General features: G+C 36.6%; 1 protein-coding gene across 5 annotated transcripts in view; it reads left to right on the top strand.

Moving 5' to 3' along the window:
• Positions 1–18,237, top strand: part of LOC127432969 (spermatid perinuclear RNA-binding protein-like) — a 162,292-nt gene that overhangs the window by 131,310 nt on the left and 12,745 nt on the right. For 3 of the 5 annotated variants that reach the window (XM_051684519.1, XM_051684518.1, XM_051684521.1), the window contains exons 11-18: positions 2,975–3,080; positions 3,221–3,298; positions 6,089–6,300; positions 10,236–10,388; positions 10,468–10,602; positions 12,096–12,236; positions 12,567–12,699; positions 14,831–14,881. In XM_051684519.1, coding sequence (XP_051540479.1) covers positions 2,975–3,080; positions 3,221–3,298; positions 6,089–6,300; positions 10,236–10,388; positions 10,468–10,602; positions 12,096–12,236; positions 12,567–12,699; positions 14,831–14,881 — 1,009 coding nt within the window. The remainder of the gene's footprint in view (positions 1–2,974; positions 3,081–3,220; positions 3,299–6,088; positions 6,301–10,235; positions 10,389–10,467; positions 10,603–12,095; positions 12,237–12,566; positions 12,700–14,830; positions 14,882–18,237) is intronic. The other 2 variants (XM_051684520.1, XM_051684522.1) reach the window with 1 other exon arrangement.

Genomic DNA, 18,237 nt, shown 5'->3' with positions numbered 1-18,237 from the left:
ATCACCAGCGAAATCATTGCAAATGCAAATATATTGTGAATTTTCAACATCGCTCAGTCTTAACATACAGACGCATATCCTCACAGAGCACCTTGATTGGTTCTCTAATGAGTGTGGGAAAACAATATGCAATTGACCCATAGATATTACTCTCTGCCCTGTGGGAGAGTGTGTGTGAGTGCGTGTGTGTGTGTGTGAGTTGCATCTCTGATTTCTGCAGTGCTTTTCCTTTGAATGCTCATGCAGTCGAGATCAGAATCACAATGTGCCTAATTGTTTCACAGGAGATTAAAGTGTGACACACACTCCTCCTTCCAGTATACACTCCACTGAAACAAAAAACTGTTTAGCCACTTAACATATTCATCAAATCTTATTTTAACCTGGTTCATAAACGAAAACAACAATCATTTTTGAGCATAATGAATAAGAAAATTTTTTATGTGCTTCTATTACCTCTGTTGAATGTGAATGTAGTGGATTGTTTAAAACTGTTTAACATACAGTATTCCAACTTTCAGTTTTTTCCAATTTCAACTGAAATAAATTTCAAACAACTTAATTTCAGGTTTTTATTTCATGTTCATTGAATTGACAATTTGGCAAGTAGTCATGTAATAAGCGGGATAATCAGGGTTATCTACTCCCTTAACATATCACTTTAGTCTTCACTTATATTGAATTTCAAGCATTCCATCAGTTTTTGTGATTAAGACCTCTGTCCTTAGTTCAAAGTGCTTGTTTATTGGAAAATATGAAAGTGTCAACTCCATCTGTTAGCTGTTAAGAGATGAATCAGATTTTCTGATTATTGTAAATAAAGTGTTATCCAATATTTGCTCAAATGTCTTTCCTAGAAATACGCCTTGAACTGATCTTTATGGGGTCTCCTGATGGCTTTAACTAAAGCTAACAGTCTTGTCAATATGTGTTTCGTTGAGTTATTGGTGTGAGTTAGTTGCAGCATGAATTATTTATGTAGTAATCTGTGCCCTATAATTCCTCTGAAGGTGATGATTCATTCAAAGTTTTCTTTCAGTGCCAGATGTTCAGTGCTGGGTTACTTCTGAATTGTAATCCGGTACTGATTACAAATTATATGACTAAAATTGTAGTCATTAATGTAATCTCTTGGATTACATTTTAAAATTAATCTGATTGTTTTTTGATTACTTCTCACCTAATTGTTGTTAATTTGATGTTACATGCATTTGAGTAGGATAAGCTTGTACCATTTTGACATCATGTTGTTTAAAGCTGAAGTATGTAACTTTCTGTTAAAATGCTTTCTCCCATCCAAGCTTAATATTCAGAGACAGCTGTAAGGTAGCCATTCATGGGTAAATATTCTTGAAAACTGTAAGCTCTGTGTCTCTGTGGCACTATGAAAAGTTCTGTTTGTTTTGAGAGAGCTGCTTAGACCCGCCCCAACAATGTTACTCAACCAACCAACGACAGACAAGGGGTGTTTTCAGAAAGCTGTTTTAAAAACAAAGTTTATTTTCACAAATGCATTTGGTGGCTATAGTGTCACAGGAATAACATACTTCACCTTTAAATGGTTAGTTCACCCAAAAAGGAAAATTCTCTCATTATTTACTCACCTTCATGATATCCCAGGTGTGTATGACTTTCTTCACCAGAACACATTTGAAGAAAAATATGTCAGCTCAGTAGGTCCTTAGAATGCAAGCGATTGGAGATTTGTCTTTTGAAGCTCCAAAAATCACAGGCAGTCAGCATAAACATCATCAATACGACTCCAGCGGTTTCATGAGTTAAAGCATGTGTTAAAAAGTAATTAATCATTGATCTTTGTCACACCAAAAGTGATCGCGTCACTTTAGAAGACATTCATTTAACAGCTGGTGTCGTAAGGTTGACGTTTATGCTGACTGTCTATGATGTTTGGAGCTTCAAAATAGAAATCTCCATTCACTTGCATTTTAAGGACCTACTGAGCTGAGATATACTGTATTTCTATTTTTCTTCAAAAGTGTTCTGCTGAAGAAAGAAAGTCATACACACCTGGGATATCATGAGGGTAAATAATGAGAGAATTTTCATTTTTTGGTGAACTATCCCTTTACATGCATTAATGAAAACATACAGATCAAAATTCAATATGAGAATTGATATGATTTTTTGTGCGTTTCACTTGCTATTTGTATATTTCTGAGTGAAATAAAAAATGGCACTTAAAAAGTTCTTACACCGGCAATTTCGGCATTACAAACGCTATCAAAGTGTTGTAATTTGTATCAGAAATTGTCACAAAAGTGCATTCATGTAAATTTTTAAGCCAAGTACAAAAGCGGTTAGCGAAACTTAAGACTAACTTTACCGCACAGATGTAATCGGTTCGGCATTTATGTGTGGATTACCGCTCCATCTTCAGTGTAATTGTGGCTGGTGGTTAGTATCAGGTCTGTTTGTGCAATTCCACCCTATCTCCCCCTCCTTAAAAGATTTACCGAATTTATATCAGCTGTAAGAGGGATCAATAAATTATAAACAATTTATTGCCTTTGCCTAAATATGTAATCATGTAATCCATATAAAGTAACTGTAATCTGATTATGAGTATATTAGAATGTAATTTAACCTAATTACAAGTACTCTATTTTTGTAATCTGATTATGTAATCCAGATTATAATCTGTTACAACCCAGCACTGCTAATGTTCCACACGTACAGTTAAACATGCCACTCTGTTACTTCTCTGGGCTCAAGCCAGCCTCATATTGCTTTATCTGAAAGAAAATAAGGGCGATTTGCATGTGTGTTTCTTCAGGGTAAATTTTGAGAAAAAAAAATTCTAAAGCACATAATTTACTTTGCGTTTTGATGTCCTTACTTGTGCTCTTCGATAACCTTGATGCCTTTTGTAATTTACCAAGTCTTTGTGTGTGTGTGTGTGTGTGTGTGTGTGTGTGTGTGTGTGTGTGTGTGTGCGCGCGCGCGCGCATTTCAGCATTATCTGCGGCTCATGGCATTTGGGCAGATCAATAAGGTGTTAGAAATGGACCCTCTCCCTTCAAGTAAACCCTCACAGAAATACCCCTGGTCAGACAGAGAAGGTGAGTATGCATGCTAACTAATTAAAAATGATGTCCAGTGTTCCCCCTTAGATGTACGTGTGTGTTTTTAGGAAAATAAGTCATTGTGCATGTGTTTTTATCAGGACATTAACTGTGCTCTTGTGGTATATCTGGTCTAGGGCTAAAGAGACCTTATGAAGACGGTCTGCTGGATGACAAAGATCTCATCAAGAAGATGAAACGCAACCTGAGAAAAGGTCTCATGCATGCATGTACACACACACACACACACACTTTGAGTAGTGATGAAAACTAAAAGATCGATGTATCATCCAGACTGATTAATTGGCGAATATTTGTCATGTTGAAATTATTACATTCATGTGAGAATCAGCCTGATTCACTGTTGTGGAAGTTCACCCTTATGTCAGATCCAGAATAGCATTGTTGATGAAAATGTTCTTATTTAATTTTTTGTGAGTTATATTATGTAAAACAATTATTTAAGTAATTTCAACATTTTATTCCAGCAGTTTTTAGTCCATGTCATTTGCTTGTATGAGATTGTATTATGTATCTGCATAACATCAGTTACCCTGCTCTCTAGATATCACCACTGGTAATTGAAAATACATATGGGTTATCGGTTGATGTTGGTCAGGTATTCATACTTGTTATAAACGATATATCGACCAGGCCATTTAATCCACCAATATTTGTTTTAAAGGAATAGTTCACTCGAGAATTAAAACTCTAATTACCCTCATGCTGTCTCAAACTCGTATGGCTTTCTTTCTTCTGCAGAAATAAAATATTTTTTTAAAGGATGTATTGAGGTCTTTTTGTCCATTCAGTGAGTGAAGCTCGCATGTTCATCATATGTTCCAATTGTATCTTGTATGCGTCAGTTCTCGAGTGAACATGCATAGGAGAGCTGAGGGGAAGTGAAGAGTTTTTGTGAAAAAGGAATTAATTTTTCACTGAACAATGAATTTTGGTTTTCACCCAAGTGATTGTATCGCTTCAGAAGACATGGAATACTTTTATGCTGCCTTTATGTCCTCTAGGAGCTTGAAAGTTTTGGACCCATTGAATTACTAGTTTGGACAAAAATACCTTATTCATCCTTAAAGAAAATCTTCATTAGTGTTCTGCAGAAGAAAGAAAATCATAAGAGTTTGAGATGGCAAGAGTTTGAGTAATGAGAGAATTATCATTTTTGGGTGAACTATTCGTTTAATAGAAATGTCAGTCCCAAAATATACCTACAGCCTTGTCAATCGATAATGCACTTTTTATCAGATTTTCAAAACTTTGTTGTTAATGAGTTAATTTTCTTATGTTTTTAGTATTTGATTATTATGCAGTGTGTAAAGCATTGTGCCCTTATAATTTTTGTTTACATTGTTTACATACAGTACAGTGGGGTCCGAAAATCTGAGAGCACAATAAAATTCCAGGATTATATTTTGTTTTTCCAGTTAAAAAATAGAAACATTGTGGACTCAGATTTTTGAACCCTGCTTTATAAACAAACCTGCACTTTCCTGTATTTTCTGTTCATCTCTCTCACTCTCTGGCCTTAAAAGCTTTGTTGTCTTCTGGGCTGTCACAATTATGACATTTAGCTGACGATTAATTGTCATATAAATTGTCATATTTCTCAAGGTGCATGTGTGCTTCATACACCGTAAGAGGTCATTTTTACATATTTAACTTCAAATATATAAATCAAATAATAAAATAGGGATGTATGATTCCTTTTAAGGCTTTAAAAACGTATGAATTACGTGAAAAATAATGTTTAAAATTTCAAAATATTAGTAAAAACTTAAAATATGTCTCTCTTTTTGGTCAACTTAAGTTTTGGTCAATTTGAAATGTACTCTGTTGTTTTTGGAACTCATATTTTATATTATATTTTTTTTAATCAAAATAAAATATGAATGTTTGGTATATTTTTTATTATATTTATATTATATAATAGTAAAATATTTCTGTCCTAATTTCTTCATTTTCACATTATTTTAATGCTCTTTGATTAAACCCACATGCCCTTATTTGTCATGAAACAAAACCTTTGAGATTTCGTTTGATCATTTTATCACTTCACAGAAACAGAGTAAGCGTGCATCTCCTCCTCCGTGTCACTGCGTGTCATTAACACTGCGTGTATGAACCCGCTACGACCAGGAACATTTGCCGTTACACAATAATTTAAGTTTAGCCGGAGTGCTTTGCATTCTCTATCAAAGTTTATATTTGTTCGTTTATTTTTTCGCGGGAGTTTGGCATGAGCGTCTGCTGGTGGCGCGCCCATGAGAGCACTCGAGGAGCACTTCACGCGCTCTTCCGTACAGGAGCTGCTCTGGTTGACGTCTGTAATGCGGCTCAGTGATAACTGAATGACACACAAATGTGCTGTTGATGGCATTTATATAGTTGCTCAAAATGGCCTTATTTGGCCATTAAAATGTGATTGGAATTTGAAATGCAAGCTTTTTCTTTCCATGTATTACATTTTTTTTTTTTGTCTCTATGAACTGGAGCGATATGGATATATAGGCTTTTCAGTGTTTGGCATGGACATTTCAACCTTTTTTTTTTTTTTTGACTTTAGACAGGTTAAAATATGTCTGGTCTCATTTTTCCCCATTTTAAATTTTTTGGCTGTTTTTTTCTGCTAATCTCTTACCTAGATTCTCTTCATCTGGGTTTGTGCTCTCAATCTTGCTGTAGTCTTTTATTTTTCGCCTTCCCCTTCTCTCTCCCCCTGCTGTGTTTCTATCTCTTTCTCTCGTGCAGGAAGCATGCAACCGTTGGGAAATCAATGCCATTGATTCTTAATTTCTCTTGGAGCCGCGCCGCTGTCCCCAGCCTGTGTTCCTCGCTGGACTCAAATAAATCGCTTTCAAAGCAGCTGAATTTAACAATTAGCCTGCTGATGGAGCAAGTTAGGATAGTACAAAGTTAGAAGATGAGCTGTGCGTCTAAAGACAGCTTTCTTTTGCTATAATTGCTAATGTTTCTCTGTCTTTCCCTTGCAGCAGTTCTTGACAGTAAAGCAATAGACTCAAACCAACCCATGAACGCTCTCATGCGCTTGAACCAGATCCGGCCGGGACTGCAGTATAAACTGCTGTCTCAGTCTGGTCCGGTTCACGCCCCCGTCTTCACCATGTCTGTAGACGTCGACGGCACTATTTACGAAGCCTCCGGCTCCTCGAAGAAGACAGCCAAGTTGCATGTGGCTGTAAAGGTATACCTGGAGTTCAGTCGTTATACTTGTTACAAGATAAGCGATTTCAACCACAAGCCTCTAAATCCGTTCATTAATTTTTTGAGGGACAGACCAAAAGTTAAGTCATTATTTACTGAAAATCTTTCCCTCCACTTTAGCTCTGATATCAGTTATGGAATCCTTGGTGCCAAATGGTGTTGATGTGTCATTTCGCCAGTCCATATGTCCGCTTCAGAGCTTTGGTGGAGGGAAATATCATCAGTAAATAACAACTTAAATTTTGATATTTTCCCCACACAAAGCTATTGTATGACTTCAGAAGACTTGGAATATAGTGCACAAGTCATATGGACCACTTTTATGGTGCTTTTTATCATTTTGGAACTTGACAAACCCAGTCCCCTTTCACTTTTTATATAAATATTTTGAAATGAGTGGCCAGGATATTCTTAAGAAATGTACCTTTTGTGTCCCACGGAAAAGTCTTGCGGTTCTGGAATGGCATGATGGTGAGTAAAGGATGACAGAACTTTAATTTTTAGGGTGAATTATTCCTTTAAACTGTATACTGCTTTGCCTAAATAATATAGCCATTTTAAACCACCAGTTTAGAACCAGGTTTGTAGATTTGAATCGATTGTCTCTGTCACTACAGCAACATAATATAGAATGTTGTACCATTGTCAGTCTATTCAGGAATACTGGTTAAGCTTGTTCCACAAGTACCCCCACCTACCAGTGATTCCCAGGATACAAACAGGGCTCAAATCCATGTAATCCCAAAGTGTGTTTGTGAACAAAGGCTCTGTGTAGCACAGAACTGGACTAATCCTCTTTCTGTCTTTTTCTACAGCCATTAATGGCACCAACAGCCCCAGTTTAGGTCAGACTGACAAATGAACGCTGCTGCTCTTATGAGGTTTTTCCCCTACTCATAGACACACACTTAGTATGCATTTACTCAAAAAAAAAAAAAAAAAAAAAAAAAAAATAAAATATATACAAAAAATATAATAATCCAAGTGCACTTTCTCCTTGTACATGCTTAAATTCAACTTGAAATCAAAATGACACTGTTTGCTTTCTTAATGCACAGTCCCAGTCATATTTTAAAAAGTGGTCAAAAAATGTTAGTCTCCGTAATCTTTTATTAAAATGAGCCTTTGTACATTTTAAGCCCTTCTCTTCAGCCGTCTGGCGCCAGGTTGGTATGTAACACCAGATTTTTAATGTCCCACCCGATGGATAAAATCAAGGCCTTCACCAAAAAATTTTTTGCTCATTGAATACCCTGTTTAACTTGGAAAAACATTTGACTGCAGCAGTCAAATGGGTTGTAAACAGCGTTTTATGTTGCCTTAAACTTGTGTTATTGAGTTACTGTGGCAGTAACAAACCACAGGGCTCAAGGGGTAGATAGTTACCTTGAAATGTCTGTGCCATCAAACAGCATTTTATTATTTAGGTAGCTAGCTGTAAACATTTTGACATTTAACTAATTTAAGATTATCTTGAAACATTTGCATAACCATGACAATAATTGACCTGAAATAGAAAAATGACCTTAAAAGTAGACATGATGGGAAATGTAGTTTTGTTGCATACGCTTGTCGCTGCTTAAACCAGCTTAATGAGTGTTATTTTCTTTCAAGTTTAATCATTATTCTTATAAAACAGTACAAAATCCTCCAGTAAAACTGAATTATTACCAGTAACAATTTGCTAAAATCGACACACCCCAACTCGGAAAGGCGGGGCTCAACAAAAATCCAGAGAATCCCCACTCATAATTATGACTTTGTGGTGGTGTTCATGGGAGCTTAACTCGTAAATACGATCATTCCGACATGACTTGAATGCACCAAGAACTCTTTTGGTGCACTTTGTTTGCAGTGATTCTCTGATTGGTTGATCTCTCATCAGGATTGTGGGTAGTGTAGTTCTTCACCAGAAATAAACAATATTTTTTTAAAATGTTGAAATAGTGCAGGCTGATGATTCAGCAGAAGCATATACCATCGATTAACAACTTCGGAGCTTATGGTTGGTCTGTCTTTTAAGGTTTTAAAGTTGCCATTAAAAATCTATTACCCTATGGATTTTTACTTCAGAAACCAGTCTGTTGTGCGCTACAGCACCCATTGCTGCAATGCTGAAAATTGCGTTCGGACACATTTCACGTGCAAAGATGCATGAAATCGAGTTTGTGTAGCTAGAAGCATTTTTGTTGACATACTTTAGTATACTTGACATATATAGTATATACAGGTTTAGGGAGTAACGGAATACATGTAACGGGATTACATATTTAAAATACAAAATATAAGTAACTGTATTCCACTACAGTTACAATTTAAATCATTGATAATTAGAATACAATTACATTCAAAAAGTATTTTGATTACTGAAGAGATTACTTTGCATTTTATTGTCATTTGTTTCATTTAATATTTAGTCCTTTCAGATGGAAAACATTTATACATACAAATGATGCAATCCAAAGTGCATTTGAACAGCGGTGAAACACTTTCTTATGATGTGCTACATTCATATGAGCAGACAGAGAAGTAAGTTTGGAGCAGAAGAAATAGAAATAAACCTTGTGTAAATTGCCAGCTTTACGCTAAGCTAAAATGCTATTTCTAGCCATTTTACATGCACAGGTTACCAGGCACGATCATATTTTCTTATCAAGAAAATTTGCGTTAGATAATAATTAATTTGTTTCTAGTAAGACCTTTGATATTAGGCCAAAAATCATATTCTTGATAATAATTTATGTATTGTTTTCCTGTAAAAACATCTAAAAATCTTTAAAACAAGATCAATTTGATTTATCTTGTTTTAGAAACAACACTGCATAAGATATTTAGGTTTTTCAGAGAATGTATTTTTAGCATGTGTATTTTGTCTTACTGTACTGGCAGAGTTTTTATAGTCAAAACAAGTGAAAAAATCTACTAGTGCTGAAGAAGTAATCCAAAGTATTTAGAATATGTTACTGACCTTGAGTAATCTAACAGAATACGTTACAAATTACATTTTACTGCATGTAATCTGTAGTGGAATACACTTCAAAAGTAACCCTCCCAACCCTGAGTATATGTATAGTACTGAAACTGTTCGCTGTCATTTTTATTTGGTGAAAACATCAGTTTCCTTATTTATCTCCATCTGCTCTTGTTTACTGTGTTCTGGAATTGGCACACAATGGAAGCTTGACTGACACTCTGATTATCCAATGACTTTTACATAACACAGTCTTTTCAAAATGTTGACTTCACTCTCAGTAATGAGCTCAGTATCCAAGAAACAGTCCACTTTGATGCCTCCTGCTCAGTGAAGGCAACAAAGATAAACCAAACTTTCCCAGCATGTTTCATCATTTTGGGATATTTTAGATTCAAAACGTTTGGCTTGAGAAAGTGAAGTCTCTTGTTTATCTCTCTAAGCTTTGCTTTAGGTTCTTTGACAGAACTTGTAACTTTTCTGCTTATGGTTTCATTTTTGTAACAAAAGTTAAATTCTCATTAAAATTTTGGGCTGATGTAGCGTAGTCATTAAAAGAAATAGTTGACCTTAAACTGAAAGTTCTGTCATTATGTATGCGACCTCCTGTTGTTCCAAATCTGTAGGTCTGTCTTAAGTGGAACACAGACACACACAAAAAATAATATTCATGCTACTCTTTTCCATTGAATTGAAGCTTACAGTGACCAGGGACTATCAAGATCCAAGCTTTCTGTTTATGCTGAAACAGAAAATGGCCTCCACAAACTGTTGCCATAAAGTTGTAACCATATAATTCTCTTGAATGTCATCATATGCAAAATAATTAAGATTTGTCTTCACTGGAAACTTGTTCATTAGAAGAGGTGGTCCACATACTTTTGGACCTGTAGTGTTCATGCTGTATTTATGTAATTTGATTTATTTGTGAATCTGTGGTGTAGGTGCTGCAGGCAATGGGTTACCCCACAGGCTTCGACACTGACCTAGACTCCATGAGTGCAGACGAGAAGTCAGATGGGGAGGGCAAGAGCGAGACGTCCACACACTTAAGCAATAATACATTACACTCCTCAGACAACTCCAACACGCTGGAGGTACACAAATGGCATCAGCGGATCTACATATACTAAAAAAGTGTTGCACATTTAAATATTTACAATGTTCTGGTACTAGGTGCGAACTCAGGGTCCTATTTTGACGGCCAGTGGGAAGAACCCGGTAATGGAGCTCAATGAGAAACGTCGAGGCCTGAAGTACGAGCTCATCTCCGAGAGTGGAGGAAGTCACGACAAACGCTTCGTCATGGAGGTGAGCCACCCCAAAGTCTCAAAGTCTGGTCCACATTGTAGCTTATTCTGGGTAAGAACCATCCACTAAAACTGGGAAGAGACAGTCTGACCGGCAGTCTGTTTTGTATTTGTGTCATTTAGGGGTGGGTTTACCTGAAACGGATAAAACCACAATACCAGACCAACGTAAATTTAAAAAAGTATTAAGCAGAGCAGTAAGCAATGTAAATAGTAGGAAATACAGAATATTTCACAGACATGACTCCGAAAACAAAGTGAAATATACTTTTCTGTGGGGCTGAGTCTAGCAGACTTGAATGTAGAATTTATTGTTTTTACCGATTCATCTGCGACAACAGTTGTCAGTAATCGGTTGTCGGCAAAAATCAACAGCAATAGTTCCCCAATCTGATTATTAACGAGTCACTAGATTAGGACCACTGTAGAGGTTGACAGATAGTGAATTTTGCAGATACCGATAACTAAGCTGGTAGAAAACCCGCTAACGATTAATCAGACAATATTTTTTCAAAATTGAGACGGTCAGTGAACGTACTGTGGGGTTGAGTCCAGCAGACTTGAATGTAAAATGTATCTTTTTTACCGATTAAGCACTGACAATAGTTGCTTTTGGGATGTTTGTTATTGGCAAAAATCAATGGCGATAGATCACCGATCAGAGTATCAGTGTTTCACTACAATATGATCACAGTAGAGGTGGGCAGATAGTGGATTATGCCAATACGTTAACTGAGCTGGATGAAGAGCGCTTACTGATTAATCTCATAGTCTGAAACTATAGGCTTTGATTTTTGTTTTCTGGTAACCTAACGTTCCAAAAAGCAACTAATATTTTTATATCTATCTATCTGCACTAATATATCAGTGAAACCAATATATCGGTCAACCTCTAGACCACAGTCTCTTAAAGTGGAAAATAAACTATCACTGACATCTCATGGGGATTTGTTGTTATAGACAATATTCATCTAAATGTTTCCATATTTCATGTTCCCTTTAATACATAAAAAATTATTAGTGTACTAAATTGAAGCGAGGCATCGAAGAATATGCGAGTTTATTGAAAGCCCCATCAGCAGCACATACATCGTATCAAATTAATTAAACCCTTCCTCTGTACCGTGTAATGCACCAAATCTTTTTTTTTCTGTGTATTATTGAAGTTTTGGTTGCACCATAAACTGTATCTGAAATTTCATTCAGTTTAGACTGTAGTATCTAGGTCTGGGCCACTCAGTCCCAGAAAAGATTAATACATTTTTTTAAAACATTCATAGTATTGATTTTAAAAACTATCAGCCATTTAACTGTTTATTAGCTTTATCACAAAAGTGTTATCAGTATCGTCAATCTCCAAAATGGGTCAATCTCTACCTATATCTCTTATATTCACATTGTGCAATACAATGCTTCTCACATTTCAGACCCTTATAACGAATGCATGATGTAACTTCCTGTTGAAAACCCTCATCCCTTTACTCTCATTGGCAGGTGGAAGTGGACGGGCAGAAGTTTCGTGGTGCAGGACCCAATAAGAAAGTAGCCAAAGCCAGTGCTGCCCTCGCGGCTCTTGAGAAACTGTTCTCTGGGCCCAATGCAGCTGGCAACAAGAAGAAAAAAATAATCCCTCAGGTAGATTATCGGTCTCTTCGATTAGTGATCAATAACATCCACTTCAATTTCTCAGAATGTGCTGTTCAGTATTCAGTATGTCCCTCATATAGCCAGGGTCAGTGCCTGGTAATTCATGACCACTCCATTAGATATTCTGTGATCAATATTCCCACAATGATTTCGAAAGGACCTGTGAAGTAATTCATTTTTATTTCCTCAGAGAAAAAAATCAATGCCAACTATAATTCATAGACTCTAATCAAGGATATTTCTCTGGTTTCCATAGTGTTGTAACTTGTTAAAGCTGTGAGGTGCATGGTTGGGTTAAGTGTGTTGTGTCTTCCACAGACTAAAGGGGCATTAGCTGCAGCCGCTGCTGTGTCTGCCGCCACGGTCCAGGCGGCGCGGGGAAGAGGAAGACCTACCCTCACACGAGGAGCTTTCGTCAGCGCTGCCGCAGCACCAGGATATGTCACACCAGGTGCGTGTAAAGACAAACAATGTTTCTGTAGTGACTAAAGGCCTGTTTACACCAAACTACAGATTTTGGCATTAAAACATGCCTGGCAACAATGCATCCTAATTATCATACTGCAATGTTTCGTCTTTGGGTTGCTTTTTTGTGTTGATCAGAAACCGAACAATTCATTTAGGTATCCAAACAATTTTTTTTGAAAATTCCGCTTTGGTCTTAAGTGTGAATCGTTTTGATGTGAAACATTTTTCGCAAACTTTATGTGGATAATTTGTGTTTTGTATGTGCATCTGACTTGGTGTAAATAGGCCTTAAATGTGAATGGGAACACCACTCCCTGGTGTTTTTGTTACAGAATTGTCTGCATCCATTTCCACTTGTAAATAAGCTCATATTTACACTGAATTCATATACAATTCAAACTTTAACCTTCAAGAGGTCCTTTCACATGATTTGCGTCAGGGTTTCCCTGTGCATTGAACTCTGTGGAGCAATTACATGCAGATCAATTGGTGTAACGTGATTATTTTGACTTTGACCCTGGTTGCCGCTGACCTTTCGAAGGATATCATGACATTAAGGGATGAGACATCCTTTTTACTTTCTCGAGTTGTGTTTTTCAAAGTTTCAAACTGTTTTACCTAACATAGCGACTTAAAAAACATTGTGTTTATGACGGGACACAACCAAAGCACGCTAAAAGCAATTGTCTGACGCATGTCTGACGCATGTGTACATTGACGCATTCTTAAAAAATCCCTCATAATAAATCTGTCTCTGACAGATTGATGAATTCAATTACAAAATGGATTGCTGTGGATTGTAGGTCAATAATAGGCTTGTGTTCAATAATGTGGAATAAACAATATATTGCCTTTTAAAGCCACTTTTTGTCTTCCTCACACTTTAATCGTCTGCCACAATAATGTAATGCTTTTTAATTATCTGAGTTAGAATTTTTATAATATATATTATATGTATAATTATTTAAATATAACTTTTTATGATTATTTGATCTTTATTTATTGATATATATTGTTATTTGAGGAGTTTTCTGAGCAAATATTTATTATATGCAATTATTTGCAATTAATTCGATTAATTAATTGCCATATCATGAAATACATTTTATTACAAATTTTAAATCGATTGACAGCCCTAGTTTCAATATATCATAATACATCTCAGTATCATATTTGGATCATGATTGAAACTGAGGCAAAAACGTGAGAGAAAACCATGTCCGCGAAAGAAAGACTGAATCATCCGAGTTCAGTTCCAATCGCTCTCACGCATCATAGAAGCAGCATTGACCATATTGAGAAACTGTCTCAAAATTTCCACTTATGTAGATGACTTGCTTCTTCATTATTGAAACATTGGACATTATATGAATACACAAATAGATTAATAAAAATATTGTGAGGAAAAGGAATAGCATTATATTGACAAAATATTGTATCATCACCAGTGTTGGGTAAGGTACGAAAAGTAATCTCATTACTAATTACTGTACTTTTGAGTTGCTTTCCAAAACGCTTTTCAAAGAAGTTAGTATTTTTTTGTTGCAACAAATTCAAGATAATGTCTATATTTCCTCCTTGTTCATTGTTACATGCAATTCATACACTTGTTTCACCCTTGCAATGACTCTTTGAGGTTAGCATCCTCTAGCTGTCACAGAAATGCAAACGGACGTGCATATGAACATAATTCAAGTTTTAAATTCGACATAATATTTTAGAAATTGTTAACCAAAGTAATTAGCTTAAAAGGGAATAACTAAATTGAAAGTCAGTAACTGTAATCAGATTATTAGATTTCAAAATGTAATTTTACACAACTTTTGTACAAAAAGTAATTAATTACAGTACCTAATTACTTTGTAATCAGATTACACCCAACATTCTCCAACACCTCTTTCTTTCCATATTTTGACCATTTACTGTATACAATTCCCACTTTCTTGCTGCGTAGCAACCTTGTAAAATCGTCCTTCCAACGCTCAATCATGTGGTCATATGGAGGTCATAGCAATGCACGATGCTTGTGTTAAAAGGTTTTTTGAAGCCCTGATGCAAGTCATGTGAAAGTGACTTACAGTTTACCATCCATCATGAATACCATGTTCTCACAGGCTTTGGAACCCCCTACGGGTACAGCACAGCAGCCGCCACTCCTGCATACGGTACGTACCCCCTTCCTTCCCATCCTCCCTTCCTCCAGTCAGGATCTAGCTTCCAGATCTGCCCCCACTTACTCCCCTATTCAGCTCTCAAATTGGGCTTTCAAACCTAGCAGAACCCCAAAATCTCATGTCCACATAGACACCTTAAGAGAAATGACTCCCTGGACAACGGAACCAAATCATAACCTTTTGGTTCTTAACTGTGGTTGGAGCAAGACTTGCTGCACCTGGCCTGAGTGTGACTCTGGTCGTGTAGTCTGCCTGTTCGATGCTTGGCCCATTTCTCTTGAGTCTGGGCTGCCCTGTGAGCATCAGCATAGTCATGCTGTCTACAGCACAGAGCTACACCATTCAAAGCAACCGCTGGGCTTGGTGGACCGAAGAGAGAGAATGCGAAACATAGATGCTTGAAGGCCAACATTAACAGTGTAAAAGCTAGTATACATGCGATGTGATGACTCAAATCGAAGGCCCTTTAACGAAAGCCAGTTTATTAATCTGCTGCCTTTGTAACGCCTCCAGGCAGCTATTTTCTATATTGTTAATAGAGCGCAAAATTCTGGGTCCAGAGGTAAAAATCCCATACATTTTACCGTGAGCTTCCGTGGTTGTTAATCGATGGTCAGTGCTTCTGTTGAAGCCATCAGTCTGCAATTTTCAACCTCATATTTTAAAAGCAGTGTAGAATTCCTGGTGAACAACTACACTACCCATGGATCCTTATGAGAAAGATCCCTCGATCAGAGAACAGCTGCAAGCAAACCACAGCAAAAGAGTCCAGCAGCAACCGCCCTCTCCCATAATGCACTGTGAATGATATAATCGCTCTCCCTACACTCTCAAACTACTTCTATATATTGTATATATCTGAAAATTTTGCAATATACTTTAAATATACTGATTCTGTACTTTATAAAAAACTACTTTAAATAAATAGTTTTATATTTTTCCATCTTTGTTTTTTTTTCCGATTACGTCATTCGCAAAGCTTCATGGGATTGTGGTTAATTCCCTTATTAAAGACTTTAAGTGCACAGTCTTGTACCTTTGTCTTTTTGTCCAATTTTCAAATACTTTTTTGCTTCAAAGTCTGCAATGTTGTGATTTATCACAGAGCTGGTTGGTTTGGTTCATGGCTTAGAAATCTTTTATGCAAGAGTGAAGCCAGGCAATTACTTCTGTGTGGGCCTCTATAAAAATAGATAGGCCAAATTTTCACCCAATTTGTTTTTTACCAAATTTTCTGTAATAGAAAGGCTGCGTATTCAAACAGTTCTTTCACACGTTCAGAAATCAAGATTTATGCATTTTTTAAAGTATTTTATACATTATATATTTGAAGTCAAAGAATGATCTGTAATATTCTGGGTGGACCTGGGTCTAATTAGGGTGGGCCCGGCCACCCTAATTAGTGCTTTTTAAAAAAACTGCTTTTTAAAAGCCACTGCTTTTATGAAGGATTTTATGAAATCCCTATGGAAAAAAATTTATGCATGCAAGTCATTTTTATTTGTATAGCACTTTTCACAACACACATTGTTTCAAAGCATCTTTTACATAAAATCATGCATTCACAGAAAATGAAACTATAATATCTATAAAGTCTTAGTCATCATTGTGTAGTTTAATTAAATATGATTGTAAATTGTGTATAAGGATAAATAATTAAATAATAATTTTATTTAGAACCCCAGTGAGCAAGTCGAAGGCGACTGTGGGAACACAAAACTCCATAAGATGTTGGTTAATGGAGAAAAAGAACCTTGGGAGAAACCAGGCTCACTGTGGGGGCCAGTTCCCCTCTGGCTAAACAGCATGAATATATGCCAATATTAGTTATTTATGTGCAGTGCAAGTCATGGTTTACAATTTGTAAGTATGTGATAAGGGCCAGTGTCTGTAAGATTAATGACTAATGTCTTTGAAGTCCATCCTGGATTAACTGTAGAAGTTCACATAGATGCATTGCCCTTTGTTAGTTGGCTGATGCAGTCTTTTGTTGGCAATGAATTTGTAGTCTATGTATTCCATTTTAAGAGTGTAGTCCATCATTAGACCAAGGTGATGCAGACAGAGATCAGTGAGGTGCACCACAGTTCAACTGGCAGGCAATTTCGGTGAGGTCTGTCCTAAGTCCAAGGTTCAAGCAGTGGCATATGAAGTATCCCATGTCTTACAGTTGGAGTTGGCATCAGTTCATCTTCTGAAGTCCATCGTAATAGACTGAAGTGATGTCTGGCATGCAAGTGTCAATTGAAATCACCTAAAAAATCTGACAAGAATAGTATCAAATTTTGCTGGTTTTGGCTAGGTCTGATGGAGTTTAAAAGATAGGAATGCGTAACATATTTTGAAGCTAAGGAATCAAGCAATTTCAATTACCGAACTCACTGAAATTCCCATTGGTTCAAGCTAATTATCATTGTTTCAAGCTTTAGGTGCATTGCAGCCAAACGATACAGTTAATGTACAGTGAACAGCAGATGTACAAAACAAAGCTAAAACAGTTCGAAAATTCTGTGCGACCACCTGTGCTGCGCATACTTATTTGAAGCCACATCCACATTAATCTGTTAAAGTTTAAAACCTCCGTTTTCAGTTTCCGAATGTCATCGTTTCCCCAAGTGTCTGGTAATGGAGAATGTTTTCAAAAATCTCAGTTTTTGCCGAAGTAAAGTGCCGCTCTATTGTGGATGATATCTCAATGTGTTTTCAAACTAAAACGGATTTGTGTGGACGTGTCCTAAGTCTGACACATTAAGGTTATGCTTTCTATTTTTTAATATATATATATATATATATATATATATATATATATATATATATATATATATATATATAATATATATATTAGCCCTGGATTACTGCCATTTCTTTGGGTTAACACTTTGTTGTCTTAACTGTCCAAAACAGCTGCTGAATTTCAACACCTCTAAGTTACCACACCGCGTGGGAGCCTAGGAAGATATGTCTCCTAATTTGCTCCATTAAACTACATGCAGACACGCTACTGCAGAACCAGCCATGAACACCTGCGCATTGCAACTTATAAATATCTAAACTCGAAAATAGAGGAATGTGCACACGTCTGTCAGTTTTTATAAACATTTACATGCAGCAATTCGTAAACAGACACCGAAGTAAACACGTTAGCACAGGCACACTTGCTTGCACACACCTATCTGTGTAGTCTAAAGTATTAAGATCGTCTCTCTGGCCCGGCCCAGTCGAAGATGCTTTGAATGAGCCTTATGTGCAGGGGGGACTAGGTGAGGTGGCGTTAGCGAGAACAAGGGCTGAATTAGGAGGGCTGTTTGCTGGGTTTTGTGTTTATTCCTTGGGGAATGTAGGGGGTG

This window comes from Myxocyprinus asiaticus, chromosome 42, assembly GCF_019703515.2.
Source record: "Myxocyprinus asiaticus isolate MX2 ecotype Aquarium Trade chromosome 42, UBuf_Myxa_2, whole genome shotgun sequence".
Classification (NCBI taxonomy): domain Eukaryota; kingdom Metazoa; phylum Chordata; class Actinopteri; order Cypriniformes; family Catostomidae; genus Myxocyprinus; species Myxocyprinus asiaticus.
Note: the sequence above shows the minus strand (reverse complement) of the source record. Positions and strands in the feature narration are given on the sequence as shown.